At 48.9% G+C, this 18,575-nt stretch overlaps 2 protein-coding genes across 3 annotated transcripts in view; one reads left to right on the top strand and one right to left on the bottom strand.

Annotated features, from left to right (window-relative positions):
• Positions 1-6,626, top strand: part of Muc6 (mucin 6, oligomeric mucus/gel-forming) — a 29,332-nt gene extending 22,706 nt beyond the window's left edge. The window contains exons 32-35 of the mRNA XM_031384955.1: positions 1,641-1,735; positions 3,524-3,626; positions 3,837-4,027; positions 6,482-6,626. Of these exons, the coding sequence (XP_031240815.1) occupies positions 1,641-1,735; positions 3,524-3,626; positions 3,837-4,027; positions 6,482-6,626 (534 nt within the window). The remainder of the gene's footprint in view (positions 1-1,640; positions 1,736-3,523; positions 3,627-3,836; positions 4,028-6,481) is intronic.
• Ap2a2 (adaptor related protein complex 2 subunit alpha 2) overlaps positions 5,105-18,575 on the bottom strand; it is a 73,323-nt gene continuing 59,852 nt past the window's right edge. For both annotated transcript variants that reach the window (XM_031388876.1, XM_031388877.1), the window contains exons 11-22: positions 18,075-18,257; positions 17,529-17,626; positions 17,062-17,293; positions 16,796-16,969; positions 14,215-14,378; positions 11,864-11,946; positions 10,132-10,221; positions 8,834-8,957; positions 7,966-8,082; positions 7,788-7,857; positions 7,575-7,709; positions 5,105-6,814 (exon numbers count right to left, since the gene is read on the bottom strand). In XM_031388876.1, the coding sequence (XP_031244736.1) occupies positions 6,737-6,814; positions 7,575-7,709; positions 7,788-7,857; positions 7,966-8,082; positions 8,834-8,957; positions 10,132-10,221; positions 11,864-11,946; positions 14,215-14,378; positions 16,796-16,969; positions 17,062-17,293; positions 17,529-17,626; positions 18,075-18,257 (1,548 nt within the window). In that variant the 3' untranslated portion in view covers positions 5,105-6,736. The remainder of the gene's footprint in view (positions 6,815-7,574; positions 7,710-7,787; positions 7,858-7,965; positions 8,083-8,833; positions 8,958-10,131; positions 10,222-11,863; positions 11,947-14,214; positions 14,379-16,795; positions 16,970-17,061; positions 17,294-17,528; positions 17,627-18,074; positions 18,258-18,575) is intronic.

Raw genomic sequence — 18,575 nt, 5'->3', positions numbered from 1 at the left:
CAATCCACAGCAGGTCCTACCACCATCCCAACCGAGTCCACCATGCGTGTAACTGGCACTCCAGTGGAACACACCACCCTAGTAACAACTAGTAGTCCTCAGACTTCACACACCACACACCTTTCACCCACTGTTGCTGTCTTCAGTACAAGAAGCACCACTGGTTCTCCCTTAGGAACACCTGTGAAGACCACGAGTTATGTCCCCATATCATCCAGCCCTCAGACTTCTTTGTCCACACTATTGCCGCCATTTTCAACTTCATCTGTGGTACCAACTACTGAGATATTTAAAACCCCTACCAACCCACATACAGTGTCATCAGCTTCCACATCTAGACCACTGAGCACTATTCTTTCAACTACAATCAAAGACACAGGGACTCCACAAACACCAGTATCTGTCATTCATACAACCAGTGCCACCACCCAAGCTCACAGCTCTTTCTCCACAGCCAGAACCTCTACTTCTCACCTTTCCCAGCCTTCCTCCATGACTGCCTATCAGTCTACACCACCTTCAACTAGAACCAGTTCAACTAAGTCCACTACCTCCTCAGGCACACCTAGCAGTCCCCATACTCCACACTCTCCCCTGACTCTTGCTGTCTCCAGCACCACACTCACTTCAGGCTCCCCTTTAGGGACATCTATGCAGACCACTACCATCTCCTCAATGCCATCAGCTCCTCAGACTTCTTTGGTTACACCACTGCCAGTTTTTTCAACCTCCTCTGTAACACCAACTCCTGAGAAACCTAGCACTTCCATGAGCAAACACACAGCATCATCACCTTCCACATCCATGTCCTTGAGCACTATTTTTCCACCTACAGCAACTCAGAGTACCAGTTCCTCCCAAACAGCACCACCCATACCTTCTACTACCAGTGCCACCACTCAAGCTTATTCTTCATTCACAACAGCAAACATTTCTCCCTCAGGGTGGAGTCCCTCCTCAGTTCCCCACAGTTCTACCACTGCCCCTTCCTTTTCATCTCTGCTAACTACTTTCTCTCTCTCAACGAGCTTTCCATCCACTTTGGTTTCTCTCACGAATGCCCCCCATTCTCCATCTATGACATCATACACCCCCTTCTCACCTAACACTGGTCTCACTACATCTTTTCCTTCTTCAGCATCTTTTCCATCTTCCTCCATGACATCCACTCTAACACCTGCTTCAAGATCTGTAGCTTCTACTCTGCAGAACACACCCACTCCCAGCTCAGTCTCCCATTCCTCACTGTTTACTAAACCCACAGCATCACCTTCATCTGCCTCGGCTTTTGTGTCACCAACTGCTGCCTCTACTGTTCTTTCCTCCGTCTCCCCTCTTGTCACCTCTTCTTTTTCCCCCTCTGCTGCCCCCACCATCCACATGACTCCCACCCCATCAAGTAGGCCAACCTCCAGCACTGGCCCTCTCTCCACTTCCAAGACAACGACTCATGTGCCCACATTTTCTCCATTCTCCTCGAAGTCCACCACCTCCCATCTTACCTCCCTTACTACCCAAGCTGCTACATCAGGGCTACTGTCTTCAACCACTGGCATGACAAATTTGCCAAGTTCCCCAGACACCAACCACACCACTGGGCCTCCTGGTAGCAGCCCGCTGCCTACCTCTGTGTTTCTGAGCAGCAGCACTTCTCCCACTGGAAACTCCCCACCTTCTACCCCAGTATCACCCTCCTATCCGGACTCCTCGGTCTCCTCGCCACCCACGCATCCTGGTAAGTAGTGTTACTGGCTGGGTCCTTGATCCCTAGCTTAATTACATTCTATTTGTTTACTCCACAGGATTTTACACAGCAGCTCTGCTGTGTCTGCTAGGCAGTACTTTCCTCCCATGGTCCCACAGTACCTCTGTGCAGGTCCTGGAGCTTCTTTTAGGTGTTTCTGGGCCTAAATGCAAGCTTCTTTCTCTTCACCTCTCAGGAGTACTACTCTGTTCACCCAATCTGGCTGAATCAGACATTTAAATTCCCATACACTTTAGGCCCACTTGACTTCTCTGGCCCTCAACTGCTCCCTGCAAGGGGGTTCACGTGTGCCCCATGTGCCTGCTGTAGTTCTGCCCTACCTTGGTCCAAACATCTCTAAGCAGCCCTCCACATCTGCCCCTTGGAAAGCTAGCATGTGAGGTCTGACTGGGCCCTTGAGTTTAGACACTCAAACTACCTCAGTGCTAAAGAAAATGATCGCCTAGTCCAGGCATACAGCTCATCTCTGGTGACATGCGGGAGGCAGGGGTTGAGGGTGCGTGAGGGGGTGTGATGGAGGCCAGGCAAAGCCTGGAAATTAGTATTTACACTTGTTGCCCACAGTTTCCATAAGCTCTCTTAGCCAACTCTGACCAGGGCTCCCTACAGGAAAGTGATCCCTGCACAGCAACATGAATTCAACATGTACTCTGAGGACCCCCTTGAGTGTCCCCCTCAGAGCACACAACTTGGGGCCAGGCTCCCCACGCAAGCTCTAGGCCTCCCTCATGAAGTCCTCACAAAGCCAGCAATCAGTTTTGGTTTTGGTTACAGCTTATCACCTTAATTTCAGGCTCAAAAAAGTCTCAAGAAGGAAAGAAAGTAGTGTTACGGGGTAGGAAGAGATCACCAACCCCCCCCCCCCAACCCCTTGGAGAAGCAGGCCAGGAACAAACTTGGACACAGGAGAGAAGATACATAGGGCACATCTGTCACCCACAAATCCTTTCTTTTTGTTTGTTTGTTTGATTTTGGTTTTGCAATTGTTTTTCAAGACAGGGTTTCTGTCCTGGAACTCACTTTTGTTCGAGGCTGGCTTCGAACTCACAAGCAATCCACCTGCCTCTGCCTCCCAGGGGATAAAAGCTGTATGCACCATGCCTGGCTCACAAATCATTTTTAACTTAATGTATGTGTTGTGTGGACAACTTGGAGGAGCCAGTTGTATCATGTGGGTTCTAGAGATGAAACGGTCATTAGGTTTGGTGGCAAGGCCCTTTACCTGTTGAGCCATCTTACTTAATCCAAGTTTCACATGGACAATATCAAACCAAGCTCTTCCTGACTCACGGTCTTTCTGCTTCTGCCTCCTGAGGGCGGGCTGATTATAGGTGTGTACCATCTCACCCTGACCACTCTGGTGATCCTCAGGTCAACAGTCCAGCCCCCTGCTACCATTCGTTGTCCGGTGTCATGGCCTCTGAAACCTTTCCAGAGGCCCAGAGGAAGAGGCTTTCTCTACTGTGCCCCTAATCCCACGTGGCACAATGCTTCTTCTCAGATACTGTTTGATCTCGTGAGAGACATGGACATTCTCCTTTGATACCCTCCTTGGCCCTTATTACTTCTTCCATCCAACAGGCCTAAGACACCTTTACTGGAGACTATGGGGACTGACTCAGACCCACCTAAGCCTGGCTCAGTGCCAGAGCCTTTAAGAAAGTTTTGAAAAATGGAAGGATAAGGAGCTACATAGAAGGACAAGTTAGATGGGGACTAGGCAGTGACTGAGACCTGCTCTTGGGCCTCCATCCACAGGGGCCTGCAGCTTGCAGGAAGAAGAGCACCAGATTACCTACCAGGGCTGTGTGGCAAATGTGACTCTAACTCGTTGCCAGGGTTTCTGCGCCTCCTCTGTAAGGTGAGTTGCTGATAAACACCCCCCCCCTTCTGCTGGGGCCAGAAGCCTCACAGGAGCTGGGCTCTTGATGTTGCCCATGCCTGCTCTGACAGAGGTCTAGGCAGGTCACTCTGGCCACACCTGCCTTGTCTATGAGCGGGTGCCTGCTTCAGAGGGCCTAGCTTTGGGGACAGGGGGACCCTGACCTTGCTGGTCTCTGCTTCTTGGCAGTTTCAATACGGACACCTTGCAGTTGGAGACCAGCTGTGGCTGCTGTCAGCCCCTGAGTACCTACAAGAAGCAACTCTCACTGCCCTGCCCAGATCCGGATGTGCCAGGGCAGCAGCTCACACTCACCCTCCAAGTGTTCAGCAACTGTGTATGCAACTCTCTGCAGTGCAAGAACTAAAGAGCAGCAACTGGTTTGTGGGTACAAAAAAATGTCATTCATGATACCTCCCCAACACCTGTAACATTCGATCCCTTTATTGGCCAGGGACATGACCTCAAAGAGACACTGACCACATTTCATCCTGAGGCAGCTGCAGGGAAACAGCTGTCAGTGCAGAACACCCACCACCATCTCCTGCACATCTTGACCACGTACAACATGCCCTTGGTGGAAATAAACTGATATCCCTTCAATCTTGATGCACTGGGAATTTCCTGTCTACCTGCACAGCACCTCCCAGCCTCTGGCTATATCACCCAAGAGATCAAAGCACAGAAGCAGATGCTAAGACTGGGCAGGGCACCTGAGGATATGTGGAGAATAGCAAGAGGAAGATGCAGGGGTTATGAGCCCTGGGGGGTCGGGGGAGGGAGGGACAAGCAGCAAGGTAAGCACCAGAGAGAGACACAAGGAAAGGTCTCCCCAGATGCAGGATGGGAAAAAAGGCATTGGTACTCGCAGGACAAGGAGCTGTCGCCCAACAATGAGCAGATTCCAAATAAACTGGTTCTTTTCAAGGCAGAACCTGGTGTGCACATATTGCTGCAGTCTTCCAGAATCCTGACCATGATATCACAAACACTTGTACAGGTTAGGCCATCAGGACCTGAAACTGTGGAGATCCATGTCCTAGGTGGGGCTAGGACAGAAAGACTACCAGCCCTTGAACTGCTCCCTCCCAGGATTTTGCCAAGTCTGTGGTTAAACCCACCATCTTTCAGGCTCTTCAAGCAAGGACCATCTCTCGTGTGTAGTCCCAGCCTGGGGCAGAGAAGGAAATCCTGAGCCCATAGGCCCACAGTGCTTAGACCAAAGTCTCCAGGTACAGGATTTCAGTGGAACTACAGCCACTTTAGGGCAGTGTGTGGACCCAGGCTAGGATAAACCCAGCATCACACAGACAGTCAGGACAATCATTTCCTGAGGTACCCCTCAACTGAGAGACAGGTAGCATGCCAGGGTCCTTGGCTCTAAGTTGCACTCAATTCCTCAAGGAATAGACTCAGAGCTATACAGGCCACTTCTCACAAAAACCACACACATGTTCCAGTTTCCTGTCCTAGCATTTATTTTTTTTTCCTCTGAGAACAAGCACACTGGACTAATGGAGGCCCCGAAGTCACAGAGGGTGGGCCTGTACCCCAGCAGCTTCCATGTGCTGGGACATTACTGATACAGACGCCATCACTGGGCAGCACATGGTACATAAGCCACAGCCACACAGGTTGAACTATCCACATGGTCCATGCAACAGTGCCTGGACTGCACAGAATGGACAGCTATAGAGCAAGGGAACTTCGGAGGCTCACTGTGGCCACAGCTAGATCATTCATCTGCCTGTGCCATGGCAGGTGTGGGTCACAACACGACAGGCAGACCAAGGGCTTCATGGAATGCGGATCAGCACACAGGTATTGGTTGTTCTGAAACTACCTGCCTGGGCTATACAGAGTGGGGCTGCGGGAGCTTGAGTAGGTTGGACCCTGCTGCAGTCCTCAAACCCACATGGCAGGCTGGTAGCCTGAGGCTGAGGCAAAAGTGACCACAGCTAGTGCTCCAGTGGGCAAGGGACATCAACACTGCTGTGTAAGTACAGATAACCCTGTACAGCTGAGTCTACAGAAATCCTGGGCATCACTGCAAGACAGAGTGCAAGGTCCCCAGCCTGAGTTTCTGATGTGGCCTATGCTCTTCCCCTGATGGGCCGTACATACAGTCCAATGCCCACAAAGGGCAACTGACCCATGAGCTAGGAAGTCCAGTGCATCCTTAGTGCAGCACCTGCCTGCGTTGCCACTCTCGCCCCAGCCTGTGTCACTCTACTGCCACACTTAGGTCTCTCTTTTCCATCCAACCACAAGGGCTTCACGGAAGTGAGGATGCAACACTGGGCACCAACCAAGACCCTCTGGAGAGAAGCACGTGTCATGGTCATTACCTCACCATCCCACCTACTTAGTCTTCAGGTTCCCAGAATGTACCACAGGATAGTACATTCATTAAAAACAGAAGATGGGTGATATCCATGTCTTCCAAAGTCAAGAGGAAGCCCTTGCCCACCAGGCTGCAAACCTAAGATCTCAAAAAAGTGGTAAAATGTTTAGACGTCCTTCAAGTACACTGGCTTGTTAGGCACAGGACCCTGTCATGAGTGGGGCATGGAGTTTGCCAACAGTTATAAACACAAGCACTTCAGCACCATCAGGTAGTGCTACAGCAAACTCCACAGACACTGCCCAGCCCATGAGGTCACATGCCTCTAAACCACTGCTGTCACCATCCAGCATAGCCACACAGCCCTGTGTCAACCCTAAAAGCACATGGCGCTGTTTCTGGATTCTGAGATTGAGCCAGTGGCATTTTAATAAAATTTGAACAAAATTTCCACTTTCGTTCAAACTTCTAATTTCCCTTTAATTTGTAGGTTGAACCCCAGGACTGCCTTGATTTCCCAGGCCCAGGCACCCTTCTTTGACGGGGCAGGCCTGCTGCAGCCCTTCTCAAACTGTGTCCTGCATTCCCTCCACACCCAGGGGCTGGCTGTGGGTGTAGGCCTGGAGGTGCTGTGAATGGCAGTTTTCACACAAGGGATGTTTATCTGCAGTGTGTGTGATACAAAGACAAACGAGAGAGACAAGAGAGACACAAAAACAAAGAGCCTGATCTTCTGGTCTGCAGATTAGAACTGTTCCGACAGCAATTCACATAGCCTCTGAGAGACGGTGTCTTTGCTGGTACGCAAGGTGAGTCTATACATCTGAAAGAGAGAGAGAGCAGCAGGGTGAGTGGCACTGAGCCCCAGGCTAATCTTAGCAGTCCACAGTACTTTTGTGGCCTGGGCCTCACCACTCATAGCAGTCCCTCCCAAAGCACCACTGTTTCACCAGTAAAAATAGAAAAGCCTAATAAAAGCTGGTGTTTGCAGCAGGCACACTGGCTATTAATGGAGGTAGGAGTCAGCCGCTCTGGAAAGCTCTTTTGTATTTTGAGACACAGTCTAACTGTGCAGCCCAGGCTGGCCTTGAACTGGTACTCTTCCTGCCATCTCTTCCTGAGTACAGAGATTATAGGCATACACAGCCAGCTTGACAGCTTCTCATCAAGGTAACTATGTACCACCCTGTGAACGGACCCCTAAACTACCCAAACTACCCCAGGGTTGTGAGAACAAGTACCCATACCCAGAACAGAATACACAGCCTGGGGTCTCTAGAGGAACACTGTTAAAGCAAGCAGCAGTGTACACCACATCCAGAGCAGGACACAGAACAAGACAGCACCAGGAGCACTGCTTAGACACAGCTCCGGGCTACACTGCTAAACAAGCACTGTGGTAGCACATCAGGCCTTCTGTGAGGAGATAGAAACATGATGTGCTCCGCTGGCCAAGAGATGTCTAACCGTCTGCACTGTCACCATGACCAACAACACGTAGTATCTGAGTATCTCTATAAATAAACTGCACTGAAATGAATAGCAACACAAGCATATCCACCCTCCTGTTGTGGAGTCCTTACCTGAGCTTGCAGGTTTGGCTCCAGGCGCAACAAGCAGCCAATCTGGGTGGTTTTGGTATGTATTATGCCAGCACCCACGAAATTTGCAGGATTCGGATCAACCTCTTCCAAGAGCGCAGAACCAAATCCAATAATCTACACAGAATGAACAGGCAGGTCAAGACTCACTGGTCACAACACTGGCTTCAGGGACATCACCATACAACCCTTTACCTTTGCTTTAGTGATCTCTGTGTCCATCGGATGCTTTGCTTTGAAGATATTCTGTACTTCTTGCTGTGGACTACAAAAACAGCATGTTAATACTAAAAGCTATGCTGAAACCCATATATCATCCTGTCTAGAGACAGCATCCCTATCCCCCTCTCCACCCATAGTTCACCCCTCTCACTTGCTCAACTGCTTCCAACGTTGAAAGAAATCCTGAGAAGCCATTTCTGTGGGCTGGAAAAATTTGTTGAGAGTGATGGGAAGCTTAACAGACACATTCTGGAAGGTACCACCATACCTATAACAACAGAGTCATGTTACGGAGAACAAACACCGAGCCAGAATGTTTCAGTTGGTGAGTCTTCTGAGCTTAGAAAAAGGCCACGTGGCTGACCACCCCAATAACAGCCACAAAAGACTGCATAGCAGCAGTATTCCTGGAGGGGCTAAGCCACATCCTCCATCGATCCCTCCATTCACAGGTGATCAAGGGACCAAACCACTGCTTTGTGTAAAGGGTCAGTGGACCAGTTCCGTTTAGTCCTGTTCCTCTGGCAAATGAAGATCCAGAACAAGCCCAAGTAGAACTCCTATCAAATCAGTTAGCCTAGTAGCTCCCCAAGAAGGAACCATGATCCTATCCACTCTACTCTGGCCACTAAAAAAAGAAAGACAGCTACATACTATGGCCCAGAAGTCTGGCTCCAAACCAGCCACCACCATTCCCTTTTAAGCTGTCCTCTTAAGCCAGTCTCAACAGGCAGCATGGAGAGCCTGGCGCTTGGACTCCGAAGGGCAAGCCCTTCCATTTCTCACCACACAATCATCTGGGTCAGAAACAGCCTAGACCCACAGACCACACAGAAGAATCACACCCCATGGACACCATGCCATGGTCACAGAAACCAGCTCCCCTTTCCACCTGCTCCTATTGTCTCAAATTCCAGGCCTGGCACTACTCTGCACACATGCACAGTGACACAGCACTAACTAACTTTGAACAGAAGCACAATGGTTGGGAAAGGACACAGGAGGCACACACCACTCACCTGAACTGGATGTTGAGGACAGGTGCCTCTGTGAAATCAGATATGCACTCAATGTTGACCACCTGTTGCACCTGTGCGCCCCCATCCACAGTTGGGTCCACGGGCTTAGTCTGCAGGTTCAGATGTGAGTGCATTAAGGAGTCCAGGCAGACAGGGAGAGTGGGACCAGTCCAGCCCACCACAGAAAGCAGCAGGGGCCCCTACACATCAAGTTGCCAACATCAAAAGTGAATCAAGGCCCAGAGCTACTGGCAGCTTGCCCTTCCATCATTCAACAGGTCCCAGTGGCCCAGACTACCCACAGACATAGGTATCTGGCTAGCCCCTTTCCCTAAAAGACCTTAGAATTTGTACACTAGCTGCTTGTTGGACTGCACTGCAGAACCAAGCTCTGAACCACATGAGCTCAGCAGAAGCCACGCCTGCTAACTAAAAGGCACAGCATTACAGATCAGTGCAGCTCTGAACTTATGGAAGCCAGAGACTGCAACATCTCAACAGGAACCTCTAGGCTCTTTCTATGACACCTTTGCATCCAGGATCCATGCAACCATGACTGGTCATGGGCAGCCTCTGCTTCCCTCTGCATTCTGTGTGGTGACAGCTTATGGCCCCATGGAGCCCAGGGAAAGGAGACATATAAAAGGAAGTTTGTGTATACAGCAGGGGGTTGCTGGAGATGTTACCAGGTTCTTGCTTATGATGCAGAAGTGTGCATTCTACCACCAAGACACATCCCTAAACACCACATCAGTGTTTCTTACTTGTTTGCAAATGGTTCCGTTTAAATAGATCATCTCCAATAAACACAGATCTGCTACAAAGATGACACTCATTGCTCTACACACTATGCGCTGCGTCCAAAGCATGCATCCCTGGTTATTTCAGTCCTCAACTGAAAGAATCCAACATTCCAGATCATTTCTGATGGGTCATATGGATCCATCCTCTGCCTGAGCAAAGGCTGCCAGCACACACATAACCAGTAAGTAGGCTTGAGATGTTCCATAGCTAGTTACCACAGGATCACTCTGCCTTTGGCCACAGCTCCTTCTGGGGGACTTTACAGGGCAAAGTACTTACTGATATCACAGGAGAACAAAACAAACAAATAAAGAGTGACAGATGTGTGGGTAGTGTCTGATGCACCATCAGGTCAACTCAAAGGGAAGGCCCATACTTTGACCTAGTTACTGGAAAACACTGCCATATTAACAAACACATCCCTCTTCAACATTTCCTCTAACCTCATTGTTGTCTGTCTGTCTGTCTGTCTGAGAGCCTATAAGCAAGGATATTAGTTTGAAGGTCGTCAGCACAGATTAGTGTTGGAGTGAAGTTTAGGAACTGCGTGGAGGTCTTGTTACCATAAAATATGAACATTCGGCCTAGGAGGAAAACAGAGGTGGTTTATATACATTATGTCACACTTACCATGAACAGTCAAGTAAAAAAGTGATCCCTGCACTTATCACCTGGATTACTTATTGTGAGCTATGATTATTGCTAAAGTTGAAAAGAACGTTTTCTAATTTTTTGTTTGTTTGCTTGTTTGTTTAAACAGTTGTTTAATTTCACCATGTAGCTTACTCTGGCCCAGAACTTCCTGACTAGCCCTGATCTCATGACGGTCCTCCTATCTCAACCTCCCAAATGCTAGGACTATTCACATGAGCCATCACACCAAGTTTCTAGTTTAAAAGTAGCACAGCAGGTAGGTGCAGTAGCATTCATCTATAATCCCACCACTTGAGAGGTAGAAGCAGGAAAATCAGGAGTTCAAGGCCAGCTTCAGTTACACAGTACATTTGAGGACAGCCTGGGCTACGTAAGAACCTGTTTCAAACACAAAACACCAAACAGACAAATAAAAAATAGCATGGCAAGATCACTAGTGGGGTTTGGGGATAGCTTCTCTTTCGCCTCTCATACCTGCCCTGGAGCCTCCTTCTTCTGTAGATACTCAAGAATGAAAGCTACATTTCTGTAAACTAGAACCAGAACCACAGACACTAGGTCAGCAGGTTCACAGGGGCATAAGCGGGTCTCAAGCAGCCTTCTGGGGACCAGCCTGCCCTCTGTTGCAGGCACCGAGACACACTCATATCTTCTGCCTGAGTCTATCAGCCCACTTACTGAACATGCCATTCTCCTGGTGACCAACCAGAACATGCTCCCTGCATCAGCTGGCCAGATCCTACTGACACTTACACCCTTAAGAGTTCAGAAAAACAAACACCAAAAGTTCTGGAAAACAGTTTAGCTTCCCTCTCTAACCAAACCTGGTGAAGTCACCATGGCAAGGAGTAAAGCCTTAGTCAGGCCGGGCACAGGGGTGCACTCACATCAGCCTAGCATCTCCCAGGACTACTGGTCCTCAGCATCCCACAGCTCCCATAGCAGCCATGTGCTCTCAGTTCCCACATTCCTACCCCCTTTGCAGAGACTTCAAGCCCACCTGAGTAGAAACTCCAACAGTTTGATAGGCAAAATGTTTTCTTTTATATAACTCAAGAAAACTTTTTCCCTTTTTAATTGTGCTAAAGGACATATAACTTCAAATAGAGCATTTAGTCATGCTAGGTGCATGGCTTAGTAATAGCTATCTCCACCACCCAATCTTTCATATTAGTTGCTAGTATATAGATTACAAACATGTCTCATTATATGATTTCCCCCAATTCTTTTTGTTTTGTTTTGTTTTTGATTTGTTTTGTTTTGTTTGAGACAGGATCTTACACTATTGCCAAGGGTGGCCTGGAAGTTATGACAATCCTCCTAACCTCAGTCTCCCAAGTGATAGGCCTAGAGATATAAACTTTGTAAGAAAAAAAATTTTTTTTGGTTGGGGGAGGTCTCACTATGTAACCTAGGCTTGCCTGGAACATGTTATTTGGCACAGAGTGCTCTCAAACTCACAATTCTTCTGTCTCTGCCTCCAAATGTTGACATTACAGATATGTGTCACCATGCTTGGCTATTTCCAATAATTTCTAAAGAAATTTTCATTAAGTAAAATAAAACACATACCTAAATTCTGCCGAAATTCTGACTTAAGTCCAATTTGAAGCAGCTGGTTTTCAAACAATACACCATTATTTTTACAAACAAACCTAGGAGAAAAAAAGAGTTAAGCATCACTCAGAGCCATTCACATGAAGTAGAAGAATCTGTTTTAGAAAAGACTTAAAGTATTTTTGGGATAAAATGCTTCTGTGGACACAGGGAAAGACAAAGCAGAAAAGCTTTGTCCACAGAGCCAGAGCCAGAGCCAGAGCCAGAGCCAGAGCCAGAGCCAGGGCTGTGGCAAGCCTTCTCAGGCCTCCTCAGAAACAGATAGTGTCTCCTGTGACTATCACCCACAGAGGTCTGGAGTTGAGGAGGCTAGGGATGAGTGAAATGCACAACCTTGTGTCCTCCACAGCTGTGCCTGAGACAGTTGCATGTGGTAGCACACCTAAAGGTCTCAATGGCTACCTGAGTAGACTCAGAAACCACAGTGAATGATACCTGCCCTAGATCAGTGAACTCAATCAACTTTTCCACAGCTGTCAACTCTAGGCGGTAAGAGCTGTTGCCTTACAGTGACACCATCACATTGTGCCTACGCACTCAGGGCAGAGGGATTTCCGGTGGCCTCACTCTGCTCAATGCCCACAAGAGTAACAGAAACAGCGACTCCTGTGAACACACCAAACCCTCCAGCTCTTCCAAGTCTCCCAGGTTAGAACTCAACAGCCGTCTGCTCAGCTCTGGATATAGTGAGATCTCCCAAATAAAACAATGTCTCTTCAATGTATAAGACCATTCCCCAACACTTCTTAAAACATGTAACAACACACATGTGAATGATTGTTACCGCACAGGATGTGGTAACATCTGGCCTGAGGCTCCAAATACTGGCACAGGACCCCCGCAACCCAAACCCAGGCCCAGCTTGGATGCTACTCAAGGAGCCTAAGCAGAGGTTGTGGGGCCTATGGATCTGGGTATCAACTATTATCCATAAGATAGAGAAGCCCCTGCCATCCTTGTGTGGCTGGCTGTTTCCAAAAGGTCACTTCAACTGCACCTTGATCCCAGGGAACTCATAGGTGAACAATAGTCAGGTAGGCTTATGGAGGATTCAACTTCCCTCACACCTGCTGCACTGACCAAACCAACAGGCTCTTCCACAATGCACCAAGTAAAATAAACATCAAGTAGTAACCCTGTGTGGCCACATCAAAACCAAGACAAGCAAATCTCTGCACAGGCTCATAAAGAACTGACTGAGAACTATAAGAGGTGTCAAGGACCAGGCCAGAAGGCTAGGATAAAGACAAAGTAAAGGTGCATGACCTCCTGCAGGGAAGCTTACACCAGAGGAAGACTGTCTTGAATGACTACCACCCACATTCCCCACCCCCAATCTTCACAGGACAGCAGGGAGCAGCTAATCCAGGGTCTAGGGCTGTCAAGGAGAAATGACAACAGAACAAGGCTAAGGTATTTCTGGATGCAGACCCTGTCAAAAAGGTTACCTGGCTGGACCCTACATTGCCTCTGCAACAAGGACTTGGGAAAGCTGGGTTTTCCACAGCTGTGAAAAACCAAGCTCAGCACTTCTCAAGCCAACAGAAGTCTGTTCACAGCCTACGGAGGCAGCTAGGTCCTAACACACACTCCAAACACACACTTCCTAACAGGAAGGAAGGATCATGTACAAAATGAATACAAGGAAACAAACACTCTAAGATCACAAGAATGCTGGTATCATCTCCAGGCAGGAAACAAAGGCCGTCCTATGATGCATTCTAATCTCCCCCAGGCAGAAATGCACTGCCACTGGAGGGCACAAGTGAGGAGCCCCATACCACCCATGGACAAGAACAAAGGCAGGGTAAGGAGAGCAGGGAAGCTGGCAAAATCAGGCAAGGAAGAAGGAAAGTGATCCCAAACCTTTACAAATGGAAACCAGAGGAAGCAGCTGGCCAAGGAGCAGGGTGTAAGCACAAGACACTATGGGGTCAGCAAGCGTCTGAGACTATGGTAAAAAGGTAGAACTATCTATATCCAGAGCTGAGGGGGTTTCTTTAAAGATGGCAGATGCCATAGGCAGACAAAAAAAGACTGACAGAGCTGAAAGCACTCAGAAAGGGTGGGGGTTAAGTGGGAAAGAAAAAATAAGCTCAGAGTATTTACCAAACATCCCAAAGAAAAGAATTAGGAGATGTGCCATCAACTCCCAAACAAAGCACAGCCACCTGCGTGCTCTCTGTCTGCAAGAACCCTAGGCCCTCTCTAATAGCATCCATTAGGTGCAAGGGATTAAGTACAATGTCACCAATGAGGTACAGCTCCCATCCCATCTCCCAGGCACTACTCAGAAGCTGGGCTACCTGGCAAAGTTGTCTTCAGAGCCGGGTGCAAGAGGTGCAACTGCAGAAGCTGAGTCTGAGAACACGTCCACCAGTAGCCCACCGCCAGAGGAGGGAGGGGGCCCTGTGGGAGCAGGGGGAACAGCCCCCAGACCCAGCAGGTCTGCTGACGGAGAAGGTGTAGACTGGAAGAGAAGACAAGGAAGCATCAGCACTGACAGTTGGGCACCTAAGCCCACCTAAGCCCCACAGAGCCCTGCCTGCATCAACTCTAAGGTCAGGTACTGGGAGCGGGGAGGGGCGCCAATCCAGAGACTGCTGGTTACCTACTTACAAAGCAAGCCTACCCCCAAGTCCAGATGAAGACATTCATTCATAATACCATCATAATTTCACACAACTAGAAAATCATCTGCATTTTCCCCACAAATGGCTATTTGAAAAAAAAACAACAACAACAAAGTTCTAAAAAGGGTATGACTTAAGAAATAGTGCATGCACATTACTTTCAACTATTCAAAAAGAATAAAGTTTGCACATGGTAGAAACAGAACAGAGAGTTATAGCTTATCCTTTGCTATACAGCAAGTTCTAGGCAAGCCTGGGCTGCACAGTGAATCAGGCTACAATATGAAGACTTGGTTTAAGAGATTATGGGCAATCTGTTAACCTTGGACTTGGAGTCATCTAGTGGAGCCTGGTGGGCTCAGCAGTGATGTACAACAAAGACAATGACTCCACCTCTCCCAGCATCTATCAGTAGCCAAAAGTTCATCAGTGAGACTTAGAGCCCTGGCAATCCTCCCTTCCCTCATCCATGACTGACTGTTGACAGGAATGAAAGGAAGAAGTGCATAGAGAGGAAGGTGGGTAGAAGGGAGGAAGGGGGGTAAGAGGGTAAAGGAAAGTACTCAGTATGTATTACACACATATGAAATTATCAAAGAACAAATCAATAAACTTGTTTAGGATTCAAAAAACCAAATAAAATAAAAAGATGCAAGGGTGAGCAAGTGACTTGCTTGGATGCACCTTTGGCTCAGGATTAAGTCCAGGGCAGTTATGAAAGGAGGCAGATGAACAAGCACGCACGCTTCTTACAAAAACCCTTGCTTTTCAGTCTAGGCAAAAGCACAAGAAAGAGTCCTTGAAGTGCGGTAGTGGTGGCACACGCCTTTAATCCCAGCACTCAGAAGGCAGAGGCCGTGGAGGATCTCTCAGTTCAAGGCCTAGTCTATACAGTGAGTTCCAGGACTACAAGAGAAACTCTGTCTTGAACAAACAGCCCTTAAAGTCAGAGCTTCACACAGGACAAGGGAGCTTGCCACCCCACATCCACTCTCAGACCTGACTTACCCAAAGGTGCCCACACCACACCATAGCTGACATGCACACCTGTGTGTGGTCCACAGCACTCCCCAGTTGGTCTATAAATAAGGGCCGCTACTGACATGAGACCCTGCCTTCAAGAGTCACTGTAAATGACTTAAACATCCTACTGGGTATTCACAAAGGCAAACAGCATGAAACTAGATCCTGAATCCATTCTAATACAGCACAACAGCACAACAGCACATATTCAGTGGCCATGCACCCTGCACACACGTAGCAATGGTCTGTCCCAGCTACAGAAACTCCAATAGGACCAGGCCTTGAACTGAGCCTCAGCAAAGAATGCTGCAGGTGTATGGACATGTGTGTGAAGAGGCTGTAATATGCTGTGTTTTTCTAAGTGCATGCACAGGCATGTGACAATGTGTATGGGTATTATGTCAAATAAGTGACATACCCAAAGTCTTTGTCATGCAAGGGACACAAGTGTGAGTGACAGCCTGCCAGGCCTCAGGCCAGCAACAGGCCTAATTGCTTCTGCTGGACAACACAAAGAAGGAAGGGGGTGCTAGGGACAATGTGAGCTCCTGGGCCCTCTCCTATGGCTACAAAACTCTTTCAGAAGGGCCACCAAAGGTAACAACACAGATGTCCTTTCTCAGGTAGTTTCCCCAAATGGGACAGGGCCACAGAGACTGGCCAGAGAAGAACCACCAGAAAAACCTACAGCCTCATCTGATGAACCACATCTACAGTGGCCTGGGCAAGGTGGTCACAAGACCACATTCCTAGTCCTACTACAGTAGGAGAAAGACAATAACGAAGCTCTCCAAGTAGCATTTCCCACCAATGAATATCAGATGTTGTATACTTCCTTCACAGAAATATTCCCATTTTGCCACATAAAGGGAAAGTTTGTTCCATTTCAGTCAGTATAGGAAACCTCCAAGAGGCAGAGGACAAGCCATTATAAATCCATGGAGAATATATACCAGGCCTCTTACAGAAAAATTGTGTAGTCTCGGGTCTAAAAATAAATTACCAGAGAGTCACAGGTATTGGCCTGTCCCAAGAAGCTATAACCTGGTCTCATAGAATAGGCTGTCCTGGAGATGCTGGGCTCAGGGGCATACCTGACCACATGCCCAGGACTGGACTCCACTGGACTCTCAGTACCTAAACACAAGCTTTCTCACAGGTATCCTGCTAATCCCAACCCTGGGGATATGTGGCCTTGATGGGCTCCAGGTATGCAGTGGCAGGGACCCACCGCAGCACTGGTGCTGGCTGGAACGGGTTCAGGGCCCCCATTCACATCGATGCTTCGCTCACGCTTGGTCTCCTCCAGGTCAGTCACTGTGCTTGGGCCCTTCTTCTTCTTCAGCTTGGCCAAGATGGAGGACTCACGCTCAGGGAAGGGTGGCATTTCTTCCAGGACAGTTGCCTGTTGGAAGGATTAGAGGTTGGTGTGGCCATCCTGACACCCAGCACCAGCCCAGTGGCCCAGTCCCAAACAGCCCAAACAGTAGCCCGCACCAGGATGTCAGTGCTGGCGACAGTACTCAGCCGCAGGTACTCCACGGCCCGCTGCTGCAGCTCCACATCAGCATTCTTCAGTTGACTGTCACTGCGCAGCACGTCCTGAATGGTAGCCTTTACCTCTGGAAAGAGGTTCACGAACTTGATGTAGGTGGACAGCAGGAGTGCCCGAGTGGGGACGCTGCACAAGTGGAACTTGGAGTGGAGCAGGTTGAACTGGATCAGAGGGCTTAAGAGGGGCAGAGAGCACAGATGGGGAGTCACACTATCTCATCTGTCCCCTGTGCTGCCTTGTGCTCAGCCTGCCCCTCTCATGGGGACCATATGTAAAGCAGAGCCTCCTTGAGGAGGACAAAATGCCAGCTCCCAGTGTAGGGGACTCCTCCTCCCTCAGGCTGTCAAAGCAGTGTAGGAGCGCAGCAGTCCAGTGCGGTACATACCCCTGGTTCCCTGGGGTCTTTTACCTGGATCGTGGGTCCCCAGCTATAAGGTTTCCAAATTCCCCCAGGATGTAGCCGCCCACTTTGACCAAGTTCTCATGACATGCTGGAGCCTGCAATGCCTGTGAAAAAGGGAAAACCAGGAGCTAGGACACAGAAAAGCCAGCTGATATGAAGTGAAGCCACAGCAAAGGCAGCTGGGCCCTTCCTTGCAGTGTCAGTGACAGCCTCCCCTAAAGCCTTGGCAGACCCTGGCTTCCTACAGCTTGCTGCAGTGCCAACAGCAAAGGGGGCCAGCAGCAAGGTACATGGCTGTCCCTAGAGACCCCTGAGATAAAGCAGACTAATTTCCCTTATGCACAGGACAGCTAGTAGGCCACTCAACAGCCCAATTGTCTCAGCCCTAATATGGCTTTAGAGATTAAGCTGAGAGGAACCTGCAGCTTGGTGGGGGGCATCAGTGCAAAAAAGGACAGAACTGTATATGGGAGCAATAACCACACCCAAGACCCATCTCTGTTCCCTCAAGGAACCTGTCCCAGTAAGCATACCCACCCTTCCCCACCATACCTCAAACACTGTCTTGGCAGCATAACCCTGCACATCATCACGATTGATGACAATCTGGATGACACGGTACCACACTTCTTCGCTCACATAGTCCCCTGCAATGCGGATGAGGTTGAGGATAGTGTCCACATACCAGGTGTAATCCACTGCATACTTCTCAGCTAGGATGGCCACTTTTAGCACCTGTGGGGAAGGAAGACAAGGCCCTCAGGCAGATGCGACCCAGGACACAGAGAATAGGCTGGCACACAAGCCTATTCCATGTTACTTAGGGTGGACAGGAAGCTTTCAGATCTTCAGAGGCCACAGCCCAGAGTGGAGAGAAGCAGACTCAGGAGAGAAAGGCTTCAGAGACACAAGAACAATGCAACTGAGCACAACAGCTGCACCTAAAACAAGATGCTAACATTCAAGACAGTCTGCTGAGATCAGCCACACCCCAACCCAGCATCTCTTTACCTACCTGACTCCATGACACTTCCAGGGTACAGTGGTTTGAAT

This window comes from Mastomys coucha, unplaced genomic scaffold (assembly GCF_008632895.1).
Source record: "Mastomys coucha isolate ucsf_1 unplaced genomic scaffold, UCSF_Mcou_1 pScaffold21, whole genome shotgun sequence".
NCBI classification, from domain to species: Eukaryota; Metazoa; Chordata; class Mammalia; order Rodentia; family Muridae; genus Mastomys; species Mastomys coucha.
Note: the sequence above shows the minus strand (reverse complement) of the source record. Positions and strands in the feature narration are given on the sequence as shown.